This window comes from Puntigrus tetrazona, chromosome 25, assembly GCF_018831695.1.
Source record: "Puntigrus tetrazona isolate hp1 chromosome 25, ASM1883169v1, whole genome shotgun sequence".
NCBI classification, from domain to species: domain Eukaryota; kingdom Metazoa; phylum Chordata; class Actinopteri; order Cypriniformes; family Cyprinidae; genus Puntigrus; species Puntigrus tetrazona.
This window is the reverse complement of record NC_056723.1, coordinates 15,482,029-15,502,964: the sequence shown is the minus strand read 5'-3', so window position 1 is coordinate 15,502,964 and position 20,936 is coordinate 15,482,029. Positions and strand designations below refer to the sequence as shown.

The following is a 20,936-nucleotide window of genomic DNA, read 5'->3' as shown; positions in this document are numbered from 1 at the left end:
AATATTTACAGTCTGCTTGTTGTTAAAGTCGAGCGAATGCTTTTAGTGAGCGAGAGGTGATTTATCCTGTGTGTGTGTTTCCGCAGCACCGCGTGCACACCATCCTGAACGCAGACCTGGTGATTGTGATGAAGAGAGGCGTCATTCTGGAGTTTGATAAACCAGAGGCTCTCCTCAATCGAGAGGACAGTGTGTTTGCGTCGTTCGTGAGAGCCGACAAATAAACCACCGACCCTCCACTGAAAGTGCAATTGTACCACGAATAATGAATAATTTATTACTGCGATTATCATCACATTTGTAAATAAAATGTTAATCATTTATTAATAAAAATATATAAACAACTTGTATGCTTTCATGACTTCCCCTTTTATTGTCAGCTGGTTATAGTACTGGAAACTGAAGTGCATTAGAATTTGTATACATCCTGATTTATTATTACTTTTTGTCAATCCAGAGTAAAGTGCTTTAGTAAAGGATTGTTGTCTATAATAATTCTGATTATATAATAATAGAAAAATTTTAGTACTATTAAAAAGATAAAAACTATTAAAACTTAACTAGTATGTTTAATGTCCAATAGGTTAGGTTAAAATGTCATTAATATAATATATGTTATTGGATAATATTGGTTATAATATACTTTTTGTAAATAGAATAGGTTAAAAAGTTGAAAATTAAAATATATGCTTTTGTCAAATGTGTTTAAATTATTTAAAAATCTAATAAATTAAATAAAAAAAAATTATATATATATATATATATATATATATATATATATATATATATATATATATATATATATATATATATATATATATATATATATATACACACACACACATATACATATATACACACTAACACACTCTTCTTTTTTAAAGAAGGTAAATAATAATATAAATAATATAACAAAATATATCTTCCACACTTTAAATAAGTTTTAGCTTTATAAAAAACACCTAGGTAAAAATAGTTTTTTAAAAAGCTGATATAATGCTGGTTAGAGACTGGTTAAAAAAAGTTCAAATATGATTAGAATTTTAAAAGACTGGGCTATAAAGTTAATAATAAATAAGAAAAAAAAATCTATATTACTGTATTATATTAATAATGCTCTTTATGATGAGAAGTTAGAAGTAACGCTGTAATATGAGACAGCTGTCCAGCACATGATTGTTGATGATAGCCTTTCTTGTATCAGTGTGCTCCGAGCCGGAGCGCTGGTTGTAGTGTAGCGTGTCGTTTAATTGTTAACGCAGAGCGGTTTCTAACTGTGCTAAAGTTCGCATTAGCACGCATGCCCCGTGCTGAACGAGTCTTTCTGTCCGGCCCAAAGTCACATCTGAGGATGTGCGAGAAAATATCAGGTTTCAATTGACAGGCAGCGGCAGCCGGAGCACTAAAAGCGGCGTCTTCCCGCGGGACCTCCTCACCTCCCGCGAGCGCGCGCGCGCGCGAAGTAAAGAAAAAAAGCACGAGCCGCGTTACGGCTTAATAACGCGGCCGTTATTAAGCGAAGTCGTTATAGCATGGACCAGCTATGTTGTCCAGAAAAGGACTCATTCCCGAGGATTATCTGCTGACCCGCTTGGCGGAGGATGTGCTGCAGCCCAAATTCAAGACTAAAACGCGGAAAGCGCGCTTCGTCGCCAAGAACGGGACGTGCAACGTCGCGCACACGAACATCCGCGAACAAGGACGCTTTCTCCAGGACGTCTTCACTACTCTAGTGGACCTGAAATGGCTTCACACGCTGCTGATCTTCACCATGTCGTTCCTGTGCAGCTGGCTCTTGTTCGGGATGATCTGGTGGCTCGTCGCGTTCGCGCACGGGGATCTGGACGCGAAAGGGGACGACTTCGTGCCGTGCGTAACGGACATCCACTCGTTCTCCTCCGCCTTTCTGTTCTCCATCGAAGTGCAGGTGACCATCGGCTTCGGAGGGCGGATGATCACGGAGGAGTGCGTGTCGGCCATCGTGATACTGATCCTCCAAAACATCGTCGGGCTCGTGATCAACGCCATCATGCTGGGATGCATCTTCATGAAAACGGCGCAGGCGAACCGGCGCGCGGAGACGCTCATCTTCAGCAAGCACGCGGTCATCACCGTCAGGAACGACAAGCTGTGCTTCATGTTCCGCCTCGGGGACCTGAGGAAGAGCATGATCATCAGCGCCACGGTGCACATGCAGGTGGTGCGCAAAACCGTCACCAACGAAGGAGAGATCGTGCCTTTGGACCAGATCGACATCCAGATGGACAACCCGGTGGGCACCAACAGCATCTTCCTGGTGTCTCCCCTCATCATCAGCCACGTTATCGATAAAAGCAGCCCTCTGTATGATCTATCGGCGGCGGATCTGCTGCACGAGGACATCGAGGTGATCGTCGTCCTGGAGGGGGTGGTGGAGACCACCGGCATCACCACCCAAGCGCGGACCTCCTACCTGTCCGAGGAGATCCTGTGGGGGCAGAGGTTCGTGCCGACGGTGTCCGAGGAGGACGGGATGTACGCCGTGGACTACTCGAAGTTTGGGAACACGGTGAAGGTGGCGACGCCGAGCTGCAGCGCGCGTGCTTTGGATGAAGCGGGAGGGATGGAGAGCTTCAGACCGCTGGAGACCAGCGGCGCGTCGGTGAGGAGGAGAATCAGACACCAGAACACCAAAGAACTGTGAAAGAACTCTGCCATTGACCTCCTGAGACCCAAACAAAGGGCGTGTGTATATATATCGTATCGGGACGCCCCCTTCTAATGAACAGGTTTGACTTCTTTAGTAAGTTCCATGAGCGCAAATGTGACCCTGGACGACAAAACCAGTCACCAGGGCTCAGTTTTGTCAATCTACGCATCAGCCGAAAGCTGAATAAGTAAGCTTTCCATCGATTTAGGGTTTGTTGGGACAATATAAGACACTGTTTGGCCTGAGATACGACTGTTGGAAAATCTTGAATCTGAAAAATGTGAAATATTGAGAAAATCGCCTTGAATGAAGTTACTCACAATGCACTTTTTTATACCATATTTATGATAGGAAATATCTTCATGAAACATCTTCATATCCTAATGACTTCATGTTCTGGACAATCTTCTAATTTCATAGGAACAGTTTCTATTCTCTGCGTACAAGGCGAATGATTGATCGAGTCAGCGTGGAAGACCTCGAGCGGTCCGTGGAAACCTCTGGAGTGAAGTTAAACGCGGACTATATATGGACAAACACATTGGGATTCATTCAAAACAGAAAGGCACTTCTAAAACTCTGGCAACAAAGATGGAAACGGAATTCTGAAATGCATTTAAAAATTGCGTTTCCATCGTCGAAGAGTTTTGGACGCGTCTGAAGTGGTCGCTGGTATTCGGTGGAGCGTTCAGCTGGCTTTCTGCAGACCAGGCAAGTTCTTCCACCCTGACTGAACGGTTTCTTGTTCAGCCTTGCTTCATACCTCACACTCATGGGAATTACTGAAGTATTCAAACTTGTTGGTTGGAAGCGGAAACCTTCATATACTTTTGGCAGTATAGTGTGTGTGTTTATATTACACACACATAGTGGTCTCCAAGAGTTTCAGAACATCTACAGACCTGAAAATATGGACCTTTTTGGCCTTCAAAACATGATTTCAGTTCATAACGCTCATGAAACCTGCAGATGGTTGTTCTGAGCACAGGAAAAAAATCAGATGAAGATGCTGTTTTTATCCACTTTTAATGCTAACTTTTGGTATGTCAGCCTTTTGTAGCAACGATATCTTCTGCAACTCAAGCCAAAGGCTTTTCTTTGAATGTACAGATCGGTTCCGGTTTATTTTTCCAGTTTGCTTGACGGGGTTGAGGTCTGTCCATCATTTTTCATGCTTCAGTAGATTCCTCCCGTGGCAGGTTAGTTTTCTGGGAACTAGTTAGTTTCAAAGTTTTCTTAATGCCCAATTCAACTAAATCAACAAATTAATTCGTCCACCATGGTACGTAAATGCAGTACATTACATTTAATTTATACATAGGTAATATTAATTTATGTCATTTAATATTTGTTACTTTTTGAAATATTTTTCTATTTGATATTTTTTTATATGCTGCTTATTAGCTAACAATTTATTATTTTACTGTAATCTTTAACATCCATTTTTAACATCCATTTAATTTGAAATCGATATAAAGTATTATTACAATTAAATAAAAAATATATGAAAATTAACATTAAATACAAATATTTGAATGTTAATTATATTTTTTACATAGCCTGCTCTCTATATAGTCACTCAATAACAATTGTACTATTTGTTTAATATTTTAATAGCATTTTTTAAATAATCGGAGATGTCTTTGTACCTCTAAAACTAGCTAAGTCCACTTTAATAAGTCTCAGGAGGTTAATGCTGCACTACCGCGTTTGTATTTACGGTCAAATGTTAGAGCAATATTCTATATTGATATTGTATATTTTAGTGAGGATAAGAAATACGGAAGCACGCGTTTTCTCTCTCTAAAGCTCTCTTGTTGAGAGACGCACGTCTGAATGAAGCTCTCAGGGGGTTGAGCGGCTGCACGTGCGTCGAGCGAGCATGACGTCTCGTATGAACGCCCTGTTTAATGCCTGCCTCGTTATAGAAATAAACCAAGCCTGTTCATTCGTACCGCGTTTCCCGTTTAACATTCACTGCTTTCAAACACTTATTCTCCCGCAGTACGGCTTATCCTTATGGATATTAATTAGGCGACTCTGCTTTACCTGAATGCAATTATCCTGATGTTGCTTGGCAACCGTCCTGACCCTCCAGGTGCCTTACCTTAATCAATATTCACGAGCCTTTTAAATACTCCAGGTTTATACCCGACAGCTTCTTAATTGAGAAATGTTGCCATCTTGTGGTCATGGCCAGTATTACGCCACTTGAAGTTGTTAAGTTGACCTACATATTAATTGTTTGGTTGAGTTTTATTCAGTTTAATAGCACTGTTATTCGTTTGTTTTTTGAGACGGTTTACAGGAAAATTATCTTACCTGCCCGACAGAAAAGCCGCTTCCTCGGCTCCAAGTAGAAACTTGATTCATCTTCGAGGTTTGTCGCGTGGTCTTTTCGGCGCACTACTATGATGACGCGTCTAAAGGGCGGGAGCCAATCAGCGCGAGGATTCTCCGTGACGCCGGAAAAACGCGCGTTTTATTTAAATTTAACACGGGCACGCGCGCAGTTATGACACTTTTTAAACACTTTTTTTTTTTCATGTTTTCATCTGATTTCAGTGTAAACTATTCTGCGGAAGCTGTTGCAATAGCCTGATAAAAAAAAAAAAAAAAAAGATAATAGCGATTAAAAGAATTTAAGTATAGAAGTGTAATTCTGAGAAAAATTCTAAACATTTTAAGAGAAACTTTAAATCACAAGAAAACAAAACAAAACTGTGAAATAAAACTCACAAATGTTTTATTCTAAGGCAGGAAACAACAGAATATATATATATATATATATATATATATATATATATATATATATATATATATATATATATATATATATATATATATATATACACACACTCTTTCAGAAATTGAAATTCAGAATTCAGACAAAAAGAATTGCAAAAATTTCGAGGCAAAATTGTAATAAAGTCTGAACTCTGAGATAAAAAGTTGCAGCTATCTTTTTATTTTTCATATCGCAGTTGAAACGGACTTCCATACCATTCAAACGACTCCTTTACAAAACAACTTATTTCCTGATGTGTAGAAAGACGTCTCAGTCACGAAATAAGCACAACACACCGAAGTCATGTGGCGTTTCCTGTTTTTATTCGATTATATTTCGCAGAGCTTAAAATATTAAGTGGCTTTTAACTTAGATAATTAAAATACATAAAAAGAAAGCAAGAACTGAAGAACTCTGCAAATAGATTTTTTTAAAAAAAAAAAGGTAAAAATAAATAAAATAAGAAGGAGAGATTCTCTCTCGCTAAAAGGCAATTACTGTGATTTTCTTAATTTTATATATATATATATATATATATATATATATATATATATATATATATATATATATAGTTTCAATCTATTTAGTTTCAACTTAATGTGCATTTTCTACACACGTGGGCTGCCACAATATTCATGACCTCTGATAACTTAAAAGAAGAAGTGAAATAAAAAAAATAATGAAGGTCGTGACGCTGGAGGATGTGCTCATCAATGCAACACAGCGACCATCGGTCCGCAGATACCGCTGATATCCTTGTCGCTAACCTACCACCTTCACACGTCATCGTAGAAGGCCGACTAGTACATCGGAAATGATTCGAAAACACAAAAGACACTGATTATGACGGCTAGGATATGAAAAAAAAAAGGATTCTGCACTAGTCCGCTACAGTTTTAGGCGAAATAAGGCTGCGGGGAGGACGAAGAGTCGGCGCGGGACGTCGCTCCCTCCACAAGGGGGAGCCAGAGGTCAATCGTACGTTATTGTTGCATATAAACCGACAATACCTTAGCTGCAAATCTAAGGCACTGCCGAGCTGAAACACCATTCCCTAAAAGAAGACGAAAACCTCCGAGAGCGCATGCGCGAGAAAAAACTTAATAAAACCGCGAAGTGAAATACAAAGAGTTCCTGTATAAACGAGAACGGAGACGGATGGTTTCGTCCCGTGGGAAACATTCACAGCGATCTGTGCTGGTTACGAGGGCCCCCTCGGGGCCCCGTCGAGAGGAGAGTCGCCTGCGGGAGGAGAGGCTCATCTCTCGGTCGCGTGGTTGCCGTGTGTTTGGGGCGGCAGCGGGGCGCACAGCACCTCCGACAGGTCGTCCATGATGCAGGTCTCCTTGGGCTCGATCAGGTTGAATTCTCTGACGAACACCATGAAATGTGCGAAGAGCGTGTTCAAGTGTCCCTGCAGCTCCAGAGCCACCGACTCTTTGAAGTGAGCCCAGTAGATGTGAGCCAAGACGTGAAACAGATACCGGCACACCTTCTTCACCAGAGACTCGAACGAGTTGGGGAAGTCTTTGCCTGAAAGCAAACACAGGTGTCATTTAGCATGGCTGAATAATAACAATAATAATAATAAATATGTTGTTTGCATTCACAATTAATTGTTTTATTGTTAAACCAAAAAATGTAAAATAATTATATATATATATATATATATATATATATATATATATATATATATATAGTGTCCTGTTTTAAATTAAATGCAATTTTGTTTTGGTTTTTCTGAGCCAAAAATAAAATCATCACACATTTTTTTTTTACGATTTACGAAATGTACCCATTAAACATAATTTAATGTAACAATCCTGTCAACAAAAATCAACTTATGACACATTAAAAGATGAATTACTTTCACCTCAAATACTAATTAGTTGTTATTTTATTTATTTTTTTAAATTTGCCACTACCCTAGGATTGGCCCACTTGTCAGTAAGAATTGTTTAGACATTTAAAACACAATAAAATTTAATATGCTCCCTTATTTTTTTTATGTTTTTTTATGTACAAGTCCGAATAAGCATGTTGTTTGATTTTTGCATAAATACCGCGTTTACAATGTAACAGTACTTCAACCAAATTTTGACATTTTATTTTGCCAAAACTCATTCGAAATCCTAAAAGTGACACCTTACTTACATTTAAAGTGCTTTCTATTGGCATAAATATACCTTTGTGAATTTCCTGTCGTCTTTGACCCGTATGTGTATTTTTTTTATTTCTATATTCACCCCCAAAAATGATCTTTTAATAATAAAAGGTATTTATTACGAGCGCGGCTATTTTCGCAGGCCTTTTTCAAACACTTCGACAAATGTCGAAAAGAAAACGTACTTTAGCTGTTTGTTTTCAATTGCATTGCATTTTTATAACAAAAATAATCACAACTAATAAGCCACGACCAAACATAAATGCAGAAACTTTGAAAATCGTGAAGAGCGCTTTACAAATAAACTTGCGTTGTATCGAATTTATTTACTATTTAAGCTTTTAATGCAACTAGGTCCAACAAATGTGTGCGTTTTATTTCATTGTACAATTCGTTTTTAAGCTTTAATTTTTCATTAAAACAAAATAACCCTGATCTGTACATTAAATCAAACAATATGATTTAAATTTTCGTTACTTGTTACTTTCTGTTTCACTTTCATCTCCAAAACTTGAACGTGTTTGTATTTTCTGAAATGAACGCCATTCCTCTCAACAAACGCCAGAGGGCGCCCCTAACAGATTTCCGCCCCGGTCCTTCTCTCTTGCGGCCGCTGGAGGGCGCTGCTCACACGCACCGTATTTCGTGGGAAAGATCTCTTCGTCCGTCACTAACTTCTGCACGAACGTCATGACGAGGTCGACGTACTGCGGCGCCGTGCACTTCGTCTTCTTCCCCCTCTCGTCGTACCAGTAGTATATCCTGTAGAGAAAGAGACGAAGGAGAGTTGAAATCCGGTCCGGGACGAAGCGAGCGCTCTGCGGGTTAAAGCGTGCTGATGGCGGCAGCGGCTTTGAGGGGCTGCAGACCTGAGGACCTCCAGGAAAGAGGACTGATCGCAGGACTGACCGCAAACCACTGAACGGACGAGCGGTCAACTTAAAGAGATGCTTAAAAGAAATGACATGATGCACAAAAATATTGTGAAATGTGGAGCAAAAAAGACAAGCAAAAGAAGCAATAACCAGAAATAAATTATGGGTCTCTCTCTCTCTCTCTCTCTCTCTATATATATATATATATATATATATATATATATATATATATATATATATATATTTATATATATATATAATTATATATATTACTTTTTTATATATTTATATATTTTATATATTTATTATATATTATTTTTATTTTTTTATATATACATTTATATATATATATATATATATATATATATATATATAAAAATACATGCATGTGTGTGTATTTATATACACTTAAATATTAATATACATATATTAAGTAAACAAAAATGTGATCGAATTTTTTTACAGCATTTTATTTTAAATAAAATATTAAATATTTTAAATAAAATGCCTCATTTTAGATTTAAAAATGTTACAATGTTCACAGCACGTTCACAAATGATGTTTACTTTAATATTCATCACAAATCAAAACGGTTTTCTTAAATTTTCGCCCCCCTGTGTCAATGACGATATACTTGATTTAATATATATACGTATGCGTTTAGAAAACAAGTGCTGAATATTTGTTTTATTCATTTATTGTTTCATTTATTAATTCATAACAAAAAAAATTATTAAGTTGTCCCTCCCTTTCCTTTTCACCAGTACGTGACTCCTCAGTGGTCAGAGCGGCGGTGTTTTGATGATCCCTGCCCTGAGAGGAATGCCTGAGGTGAGCGTGTAATAGCTGCCGTTGTCGGTAACACACGTCCTTTAAGGATGAATAGTCATGCATCTGGTTCTACAGGGTCGGTCTTTAGAGATTCACACCCAGGCGTCACTCCGGCCCGACAGGCCGAACGAGTCCGGCAGCCATATTTAAAGTCAACACGGCTGCTTGTGGGAATGTGGAGATGGAGGCACGTCCTTCCGTTTGACTTCTATCATGATTCTACAATTACGTGAAAACCTCCTTCAGACTGTTTCGTTTTAAACGGTAAGACCTTAATGATCGAATACTGAGCGCTTTGATAATAAAACTGCTCTCGCGTCATAAAAAATAAATATTAATAATAATAAAATCTTAAAATAAATGACATTTCTTACTATGCTGTTGCTCATTTCCATCATAATCAAGTTTATAGGAAGTCAGTTTTCTAAAAAGCTTTGTATGATAATAATGACGGCCGTTTTGGGAACAGCAAATAAACACAAAATGACTGACATAATCTAAATAATTAAATATTATTACATATTAAAAATATTATATATATATATATATATATAAATAAATACTAAATATTTGCATATGTATTTTATATCAATAAAAATGTTTAGTAATGCATGTATTTGTTTTACATTTATATTTGTTTGTTTTTACGTGCATATATTTATAACATAATTGTTTTAAGTGCTAATATTATTATTATTATTAATTACAATGGCTTTTTATATGTTATAAATAATAATTATTATTATAATTATTAGTACTGTTGTACTAATACTAAATACTCTATGTTCAGATTACATTATTTCAGAAATGTAATCGCACTCTTAAAGTAATGAGTAAATCATAATGTCACTGAGCTGATCGAGGCTAAAGCTGCAAGGTAAGTGTTGCTAACGTAACTGTATAAGTGATCTCTTTTATCCCGGGTCTGGGCCCCTGACCGTCCCAAACAGCCTGTGAGAACATTAACTATAGGCCTTTAAGGTCATTTAATTGGTTCCACCTCCAAAGAAACTTACAAAACCCCGGGATTCTGAGAACAGTCCCCTTGTATCCTCTCGTTCAAAACACATCTGAAAGCCAAACGAGCGCTGGCCTCGGTGAAATGTGTGTCAGCTTTCATTCCAGTCATGCACTAACCCCAATCGGACCCACAAACCCAGATTCACACAAACGCCGATCTGGAATCCGGTCTTAAAATGGAAAATATCTGATACGGCAGCATTTCTCGTAAAAAGAAAAAAGAAAAAAGAGGGCTCTGGTTGTCGCCCCAGGACACGTCTGGAGGAAGCAAGAGAAAGAGAGACTCACGTGTTGCAGGCCGTCATGGCTTGACATGTGTCCCCAGTGCAAAACTCTGAGATTGTGCTGTACTGTAGATTAATGAGATTGAAGAAGGTCGTTGCTGCGAAGGACAGAAAGAAACGGTTTTTAAAAAAGGGGACATCCGAGAAAGTTTTTCCTTGACATTTCACAATCTGTGTATTCTCGAATCAGTTATAAATGGCTCAATTTTTTTTTCTGAATCGGGAAATCCCAGAATGCACCGTGCCAAACTTTGCGAAAATAAAAAAATCCAAGATGGTGGAGTCGATTATAAATGTTGGTTACAAACGATTAAAATCATAGATAATTCCTTACAAATTATCAGATGCAGCTGAGCTGAGGGCGCACAAATTTTTACTGTAGTAAAATTTGAAATAAATTCATGATATATTATCCTAATGATTTTTGGTATGAAAAAACACACACACACACACACACTATATATATATACATATATATATATATATATATATATATATATACACACATATATTTACATATACATACCAAATACACACATTTATACAAATATATATTATATATATATATATATTTATATATATATAAATAACATTTTATTTATTTATTTTTAAAAAATGTTACCTTTTTCCTTAGAAACATATACGTTTGTGTTTTTTTTGTTCAAATAACACTAACCCATGAAGAAAAGTATTTTTTAGAAACATATACGTATGTGTAGGGGTTTGTTCAAATCACTAACCCTGAAGATGAGCATTAGTTAGCTAGCAGCACTTTCCTTTATAATAAAACCGTTTGCACATTTTACTTGTTTTGCGCTCACACACAAAAATGTGACTGTTTTCTAAAACGCTCTGACTGACAGAAGGGTATTTCTGAAGACAAAGACTCTAAGCCTCAAAACACGAGGCAAACACTCGTAGGGGCTGTAACGTTTGCTTGGGAACTCACTGTTGCTGGCGAGCCATTCGTTGAGGTCGATCTCTTTGGTGGGAAGCGACACCAAATCTTTCAGGTCGAAGTCCATGACCCGCACTTTCGTGTACTCTGGCTCCATGTAGTGCTTCTTCTCCTCCGCGGGTGCTTTCTTTCCATTGGGCTTCGTTTTGGATTTCCTGCCAGAGAAGAGGGACGCGTTAAGAAGCGATGCGTGAAGTAAAGTGCGTTTTTCATTGCTGTTATTATGCACAAATTGTTTGCGAACATGTTTAAAAATGTAATGGCTAAAAATGTCACCTAGTGCAATTATCGGGTAAAATATGTACGTGTACAAACAAAGAAAAAAACGCATTGAAATATAATTTAAACTCATTTATTTGAGTCCTAACTAAATCATGACTTTTCATTCAGTTTTGGGGGAGTTGCACCACATGACATTTTGAAATTAACTAACCTGGCCTTATGCACAAATAATAATACGAAAAAATAAATAATAATTCATTCAATTTGTAATGATCTCTATGATGTCATTTCCTGTTTTATGATTTTTTTTCCTGCATGTTAGTCGCACCACATGACTTTGTAGACAACGTCAGTGACACTATTTTAATATTTTCCCCTAACAAAAAATAGCAAAATGCTGATTGTAAAGTTGCACCACTTACACTTTACCATGTATATATAATTTACATTTTAGAAAATAAAAACGTGTCAAAAAGAGTTCCTGTATGTGTGAATTGTTTTTTTTTTTAGATTGAATCTGAATAAATTAATAGATCCAGAAAACTGATTTTTAAAAAAAACTGTTTCCTAGTCTAGTTTCTAATCTCTTCTTCGTCTTCTTTGGAGTAACACACATTTCTCGTCGGCCTCAAACTCGGGCGTCAAAACAGACTTGTACTTCCAGTGCGAGTTTTTACATGTAAATGTCAGAATCGCATTGCTGTGGCAGATCCCGCAGCTGGCTGGGACAAAGGTTACAGGGGCATTAAACAGCTCATAACAAGAGTACAGGCAAAGACAGGTTATAAAGAAAATGCATCCTTCCCTTGCACTCCTGCTGGGTTTATTAATGTTTATGCGAATAAACAAGGCACTTTTACGGAGGACTTCTCTTTACCGCTCGCTCCTTCCTTTCAGCTTTAAGAGAGTGCTGTTTTTCCATCACGCAAAAGAAACTCCCTAAATTTATAGCTCATCCACCAACACGGTTTCCTGCTAAAGCGTGTCCGCACTGTAAACGGCTCACTCCCAACCTCAGATTTCTAACCAACTTCACCAGTTCCTCTTTTCACACGCAACGATCCATCATAGGACCAGGAAGGAGACTCATCTCGGAGACCAAAGTCCATAAACATTGTTTTCGAATTGAAGCCAAGACAAAGGAGCGGTTTGAGGGTTTGTCTGGGATTCTGGATTGCTTCCGAGCGGGAAAGATCTTATCATCCATATCGAGGTCTTAAATTGACTCGTGTCAAAGGTCTAAAAGGGTTAATCACGGAGCGCGGTCCGATCAAACATCGTCGGAGCGTGGGAAGTCTGGTAAACTTCAACTTTATTTGAACGTCATTTCGTTTAACTACTCCGTATTAGTGTTCCTTGTAAAACAGGAAAGAGGCAGAGATAAATCACTACGGGAAATCACACTATAAGGCAAGTTACTGCTAATGTGGTCCAAGATGATAAAAAAAAAAGAGGATATTTCCTGATCCTCTTTCAACAATGACACCGTCCCCAAACAATTAGCCAGCTCATTATTAAAATGGGAACAATAGGAAACGTTACAGAACTCTTGCACCTGTGTTTCAGACATAAAAAAAATAGCTGAATGATGAGAACAGCACACGGTGGACAATAAAACGACATCCAGTGAACGCAATCTAAAAATGGACCCAAAGTATCTAGAAACCAGAATAATGGGTGGGATCTTTTGAATTGTCCCAATTAAGCAAGCGACCAGAACCGTTTCCCCATTTTACTTTTTGGAGAATTGTTGGGTAAATTATACAAATTTCATTTGCATGTTTTCGTACAATCCTCTTACGTGCTACCCTGAAGTGAACCCTTGGGCATGTTTTCAAATAATTGGTAGTAGCACACTTCAGAAACCCTCCTCCTTCCCCAGCTCCACCTTTATATAAATCTGCTATAGGGCGATTCGTGTTCGCTATATATGGGGGTTATTTAATGTTACATGTCTAGCAGTATTTCCTACATGCTCGCAGCAGCCTGTCTGTAGATATGTTGGCAGCAGCAGTGTAGCAGATCTGGTCTTCCAAGACAAAACACCTCAACATTGCTATGTACGTTATCATGCTAAACTCTCAGAGAGTTGTCCTGATATAAATGCATGATCAAATATGGCACAACCGCTCCGGGATCGCTAAAAAGGATCGACACTGAAGGATCAACCATTATCGAGTGAAAGTGATGCCAGCAAGCAAGCGGGCAGCTGTCAGGTCCAGCTGGTAGGAATATGAACTTGAGGCTTGAGCCAGCTGGAAGATCTGAACATCTCCCAGATCCTTTGATGGATCCGCGCAGCTGAGCTCAAATACTCCGCTTCCCGCGAAACCCATCCCTCTTCTAATAAAAGAACATATTTTAATATCCACAATTGAAAGACAATACAATTTCTTAAAGGTTACATACGCACCAAAAAAATTTTTGGGAGTGACCTCTAAATAAATGTAGGAGTTGCTCGCTTCAGAACGCGCAGTGATGACAAAGTCAACGTTTTAGAAACCTCTCACAGCTTATTGTTGTCGTATTTTACGCTTGTTTGCAAATAAATCATAGCGCATACCTAAAAAGTGCAGTGACACCAGATTAAACTCAAATGTGAACGCTACCAAGGTGAAGCCAAGAACGCTAATCTGTAAAGCTAGGTTGAGAAACGTGATTTTCGTGTATGATACACAAACACAGATGGGTTTTTAAGTGGATGATACAGGTCTTTGGTCAAAACCTTGGCTTGGCCTGAGAGTCTGGAAACTACAATACCTTTTATGGCAAAGATATCTGCGAAACTGCTATGAGTGGGCATGAAATGTGTGTGTGTGTGTAACAGGAGGGCCGCTGGCAGCTAGAAAGTTTTTCTTTCTCCTAAAATAAACTAGCTAATGGCTTGAGAATTTGCCCTCCACCACATAATTCACGAAAACGGTGCTTCCTGGAAAATTACGAAACCCCGTGAAGGCTAAAATAAAACAATGTGCGTTCAGATTTTTGGACGCACAAACTGTTTTTTCATGTAAAAACGGCTATATTGGGGTACTGACATAACATTGCGTTCTGGATCCTTAAATGCACTCTCATGCTTTTCTATTGTTTTTTTGGTTTTATCAGAATCAAACGGGAGAATCGTGGACCTGATGTCATATTGTGACTAAATTGAAAACATTAAAACGGCGTGTGTTTATCTTAAAGCATGTGAAGCGTTCATTGGTTTGGTGTGGAAACCGATTACGAGCTTTTTTGGAACTTCAGCAATTAAAAAAAATTGAAAGCAATGCCAGGTAAACACCTCGTCAAAAGCGATTATTAAACGCAGCATGCTGTTCAGAACCTCAAAGATGAGCTACGCATGAGTCTTGACGTTATGCAACACACTGTGCACATTGTCATCCAGCATCTGCAAGCGGCTAAAACATCTAAACATCCCTAAATCACTTTGACTCAAACAGAACAGGGCTGGAAACTTCAAAAGCTGCCATATGGATACCAAAACTACGATCTGGAAATCAGTAAACAGTGGTAAAACAATCCAGCACCTAGGGGCTTTTTTGCTCTTTAGGGAGACGTTATTCCTTATTAAAAAAAAATGGAAACGCGCCAATTCGCCAGTTTCTCCCAAAATTGCCATAGAGTTTATTCTCATCATATAAGGATAAGTTACGTTGAAAACATTGATCCAATAAATAAAGGAAACCAACCTTTCTATTGGTGGAGATCAAAGTTTGGAGTACAAAGGTATCATCGATAAAGTTGGTTTCCGGGTAGTGTTAGATTAAAACATTGGCAAGCGTGATTATCGACATTGGCTTTTAACTAATAATTACTAAGTGACTCAAAACTGTGCAGAACAATTCATCAGGTAACACTGCTATCATTTCGGACATTGACCATCCTGCTCTCTAGGTATTATTAAAATTAGCGCCTATTTTTATTGTACAATCAAGACGACGACTTTATATTGGAGCGTTTACAGCGGTTTCGAACAAACAGGGTGACCTTCAGCATTGATGCTAAAAGTACTTGCTGGTGTTTAGCTGAGTGCGTCCAGCCATGTTTGCGCTTCCTAGTTCTCATGGGCATCGGGAGTGTGTGAAGAGCCACTGAGATGACGGTATTGTGTTAAACACAGCCGCAGCGCCATGGGGACGTCAGCATCACAACAAAGAGGGGCTTCAAGAGAGCTCTATGCAAACCGTCCCGCTCAAACACAAACTTTGCAAATTCATTTTTCCGGCGTTACATTTTTTTGAGACTATAAAGACAAAAAAAAACACCATGGCATGCAATAATTTAATACATTTACAGTACATTTACAGTACTGCTTCTTCTTTCCCGTTATACACCAAAGTAAATCAGTTAATTAGTGTTTTCCCACTAATCACTCAATATCTAAATTTCCCGGGTATAATAGCAACTTTAAGTTTTCAAACAATTTAAATGAGCGGCGAATCATTGCAAGCCTTTCATCTTTGCTAATGAATATGCATCAAACACGCAATATCTCGCGACCAATCGGATAACGGCAATCTGAATGCATTATCATCTGCGCACTATGACACAATAACCATTACCAATGATCAGCTTAATGTTTCATTGTTCTAATAATTAAGAGCCTTGTGTGAACCATTTTAGTAATTAAAAAAAAAAAAAAGTAAATATTTATTCTGCCCTACGATGAAAGTGTTTCGCGTACGACGCGGTTTCTAATACTAGATGCTTTATTTATATAGAGTTTTAATAATGCATTCCTATAATCACCGTCTATATGTATAAAATCTTAAATGTGGACTAATAATTTTAAATGATTAAAAACTGCGTTAAGAAATTGCATTCGCTGCGTGTGCCGCACATCTGCTCTCAAAACGTGTATAAATCAAGCACGCATCTATATTTATGAACGTAATATTGTTGCTTTATTCATGATCTAGCCACTCTTTAGGCTTATGCAGCTGTTACAGACATGCGAAGCCCCTTGATTTATAAAAAACAACAAAGCCACGTTACCTTAAAACTTTACCGACAGCCTGAAGAACCATCTTGCAACTTAATCCGCTTCTGGGAGTTTTCTGTGAGTGCATATCCGAAGTGCTAACGACGAAGACGGACTGAGAGTCCGAGGCGTTTTGAACTGACCGGTCTTTCCCTTTTCCCCTCCGTGGATGTTTTCAAAGACTAGGCAGAGAGAGAATATAAAGTTCTTGCTGCAAAGTTCTCGTTCTACCAAACGGCCAGCCAATCGGAACGCTCGGCGGGCGGGGCATAATATGTTAACGCCTGAAGACGGCCAATGATATGCGCGCGTGGGCGGGGCGTGCTGCGGTTGACGTGCAGTTTGAAGTTCTCTCTCGGTCAGATTGTGTTTTATTATTCCGGCCAATGTGGTGCGAGCAGCTTCCAAATAAAAGGGACCTCTTCACGGTTACGCTTAAGAGGAAGCGCAAACGTAATTACAAGGAGGTGACATGACGGTGTGCAACTTGTTTTCTCCTCCTTTGTTGTGGTGGTTTTGAAAAACCTTCACAAAAGCGACAATATCATTCAAAACGGCACGTTAAGCTCTAAAAGCCTTCTTGTCAGAGACAAAAATGAACTCCCACTACCCACGGAAATCTTTATTTAATGATGTTTTCAAATTCCAAGCCCAACTCCCAGCAAATAAAAGATAATACACAGATAAAAAAAAAGTATTTTTACCTCATTAAACATAGTCATAACTTAGTTGTTGCAAAAGCTATTGGTAAACTGGCTTCTTGTTTGTCTTTCAGTGAAAACGTACAACCAAGAAGCCAGTGCTTGACTTAGTCTGACGTACTCTGACGACAGACGGCAAGTAAAATTACGACATTTACGAATTTTCTCAATGTAAAAATAGCATGTTATCTCAATGTTACGCAAGTGGCTCTTTTGGAAAAATGCACGGGGGACTGGAGGTGCGTAGTGAAATGGTATCTGTCAGCTGAGGCCCAGCCAAAACCTCTGTCTGATCCCACACACTTCACGAGATGTTTACTCACCACCTGATTCACGGCAACTGAAACAACATACCAGCCGCATCTGCCGTGTCTGATAACACAATTAAGTCACTGATTTACAGGGCGCGCTTCCTCTTCAGTCTTTATTTTCAATCTTAAGCATTAAGTCATGTTCTTATGTGTCCAACTACCAATTATAGAACAAAACATGTCTCGGTAAGACCAGACATCATGTTTGAGACGGTGACATCAGGTTAGTGTGAGTAACAGCTATTACCAAAGTCGTTCAATAAGAGAAGGCTGGGGAAATAAAAATAATAAAAGTAGTAGGTCCAGTAAAATAAAATAAAATACATTTTTTTGTTGAATTTACAATTTGTGCCATTGTTTTTTTTTTTTTTCAAAAGGTTGATCATACGATTGGTCACATGGCTCGCTCGACTCGTTCGGTAAGAAAGTCAACGAACATTCCTCTTACACAAAGCAAACAGAAAAAAATATCCCCTCAGACACAGTACATTGGGCCTGGAGCTAAAGCATCCAGCAGATGAGTAATCCAGCCCCGCTGAAATGCCGAGGGCGACGCGAGATGAACAAGATAGATAAGGACCTACCCACAATCCTGTCGCAGTGGGAGAAAAGACGTTAAACTCTGCGAGAACTTCCACTGTGATTGCTAATGTCATTTCAAGTAGCTGAAGAGTAGAGAAGTTGATCCTTCATTAATCAGTGTTGATGATCTAGTGCATTTAAAATAATCGTTCCAAGCATTGTAAGAACACGCCTGATCACACAAGCAATGCTTTCCAAACTTGCTTTATTTTTTGTTCTGAATGTTAAAATAATTTCAAGAGAGGTGGGGGTTTTTTTGGTACAAACTGACCATTTAGCAAGTTATTGCAACACCATAAGTTGTCTTTCTACTCATCCCCCCCGCTGTCCTGAAGAGATTTTGGATGATTGCCATTATTAACATGGTCCTGCATCCTTTCGCGCATTCCTGCTGCGAAGCGACTGCATGCACCAACATGCTCTGCTCTCGGCTAAGAAAACACATGGCGGGGAGCAGTGAAAGCGAGAGAGAGAGACGGATGGATGAGGAAGAAAACCTTTCAGGAAACGTATCTGTTTTTTTGTTTTGTTTTTTTTTAGTGCAAACATGCAATAAATCTCGCTCGAGAGATTGCGTTTCATTTTTGGCCGATGCGTACGCGAATTCCGGGAATGTGTAAAATCGGATTTTGAAACCGATTGTGCAAGCGTGACTATTATTATACCCATTTACAACCCTGAAAATGACATATAGAGCTTTCCGGGTACTATAAAACAGAAAACGGTCCTGCGAACGTGAAGCGAAAAAGCAAAAAATGGGAAAGCGAGCCGAAGAGAAAATGAAGGAAACGGCGATCCGAAGCAAGAAGCTGGAAGCGTGTTGTGGCGTGTTCAAAAGGCTTCACCACACCACAGCATTCCAGCGGTTGGAGGTTCAGGTTCGGTTTGGAAATCTTGATACGGGGCAAACAAATCTACAAACAAACCCTGGAGTCTCAACAGATTAATCAAAATCTCTAAATAGCTCGTAGCTGCAGTTCTGACTTCTAAAGAAACTGTGCAGCAATTGTCCAATAAAAACCCTCGAATCCTTACAGAGTAATATGGAAGTTCCCTTTTGCCACCGAATAAAAATAAATAAATTTCGCAATGAAAAATGCAAAAAAGAAAGTTTAAACTGATGAACTGTACAATAGCTTGTTCAGAATTGTGTGATGTAAACCCAAAATTGTAGGAAAGTTTTGATCTTAATTTGGAGAAAAGTAGTCAAATCACAAAATCACAGTTGTAAAATAAAAACTAAAATTATATAAACTACCAATTGCGACAAAAGCCAGAATTGCTAGTTTTTGTCAATTCCGGCTTTATTTTGTGTCATTGCGAGATTTATGACTTTATAATACGTTTATACTTCGCAATTCTACAAAAAAGTCAGAATTAGAAAAGTTACAATGACCTCGTTTTATTTATTTATTTTTTTTCAGTTTCGTATACATGCTTCTATATTACAGTGATCATTTATAACTAGTCAACCAATGAACAAAAGAAGCCGCCTAATCAGTTAATTTAAACGTCATTTAAATTGATCATTGTTTGTTCATTAGCAACAGTTATTTAATAACACTGTTAAAAGCTTTAGCACATCTCAAAATGGAATATTGTTTGATTTGATGCCAAAATTCTCTTCAGCAGTTTTAAAGTTTTATTTTTAGCATATTAACATAGAATTTTAAGATTGGCCATTTATTAGTCACTGGTTATAAAACGATTATCACATAACAGCAAAAATTTTAATAATGCATGCTAGCAATACTGGTCATTAAAAAAATGGGCTTAATCATGCGTTTTGTCACCTTCGGTTACAGTGATTTAAATAAACACAGTCATTAGGATTTCAAGTGGATTAGGATTATAGTATTAAAGATGGGATACGGATGTTAATCCATATCAATTGAGACTAGGAAATAAAAGCAGTAGAAAAAAAAAATCTTCATTCAGCTTGTAAAGAGCCACTGAATATTGGTAATTACGGAGGCAGAGCCTTTGATCCCTGGATTCAGGAGGTGGGAAAAGCTAATCAAGGTCTTTGTTCGAAGCACAAAAAGATGAAAGATGATGAGACAAGCTTCATCAGTGTAGACAACCATTATGTAAAGTAATGAGGTATACATGAAAAGTCACAAACGTGCACAGGCACACACCAATGCTTCTTCTAAAATGGATGGCATAGGTTCCAGGAAGGATTTTAGAAGATTGAGAAGAAAAAAAATAGCTGTGGGCTAGGAAACAAAAACAGTAAAAAAAAAAAAAAAAAAAAGAAAAAAGAAGAGACAAAAAGACCATGTGATGCTAAATTGCTCTGGTTAAACCACAAGCTCCATCTGAAAGCACAAAGAGATACAAACAGTGAATGCGAGTCTTGTTTTTACTTTAAGTTCACTGCCTTCTACTGGAGAGATACAGAAGTACATCAACCAAAGTTGCTGGTTAGCATGGTCCATTTAGCGCCTGCTGGTAAATACAGTAACTACACCAACTGACTACAAAAAAGCATTTTTTCCTCAATTTCCAGCCATTCAAAACTTGC

At 38.2% G+C, this 20,936-nt stretch overlaps 3 protein-coding genes across 6 annotated transcripts in view; 2 read left to right on the top strand and 1 right to left on the bottom strand.

Annotated features, from left to right (window-relative positions):
- LOC122331105 (ATP-binding cassette sub-family C member 8-like) overlaps positions 1-344 on the top strand; it is a 48,183-nt gene extending 47,839 nt beyond the window's left edge. Inside the window, exon 40 of the mRNA XM_043228562.1 lies at positions 87-344. Within this exon, the coding sequence (XP_043084497.1) occupies positions 87-224 (138 nt within the window). The 3' untranslated portion in view covers positions 225-344. The remainder of the gene's footprint in view (positions 1-86) is intronic.
- Positions 345-1,214: 870 nt separating this feature from the next.
- On the top strand, positions 1,215-4,648 carry kcnj11 (potassium inwardly rectifying channel subfamily J member 11). The gene has a single exon (XM_043227651.1). It carries the CDS (start codon positions 1,544-1,546, stop codon positions 2,681-2,683), a length of 1,140 nt encoding a protein of 379 aa, XP_043083586.1. The 5' UTR covers positions 1,215-1,543; the 3' UTR covers positions 2,684-4,648.
- A 1,381-nt stretch (positions 4,649-6,029) lies between these two features.
- The window catches only part of mob2a (MOB kinase activator 2a), a 34,906-nt gene continuing 19,999 nt past the window's right edge, over positions 6,030-20,936 (bottom strand). For 3 of the 4 annotated variants that reach the window (XM_043227654.1, XM_043227653.1, XM_043227655.1), the window contains exons 2-5: positions 11,601-11,764; positions 10,656-10,749; positions 8,279-8,403; positions 6,030-7,010 (exon numbers count right to left, since the gene is read on the bottom strand). In XM_043227654.1, coding sequence (XP_043083589.1) covers positions 6,736-7,010; positions 8,279-8,403; positions 10,656-10,749; positions 11,601-11,764 — 658 coding nt within the window. In that variant the 3' untranslated portion in view covers positions 6,030-6,735. Of the gene's footprint in view, positions 7,011-8,278; positions 8,404-10,655; positions 10,750-11,600; positions 11,765-16,829; positions 17,014-20,936 lie in introns of those variants that run through there. The other variant, XM_043227652.1, reaches the window with a different exon arrangement.

Bases quoted from the DNA above. Each gene is read 5' to 3' on its own strand.
- kcnj11 (XM_043227651.1), top strand. From the start codon at position 1,544: ATGTTGTCCAGAAAAGGACTCATTCCCGAGGATTATCTGCTGACCCGC.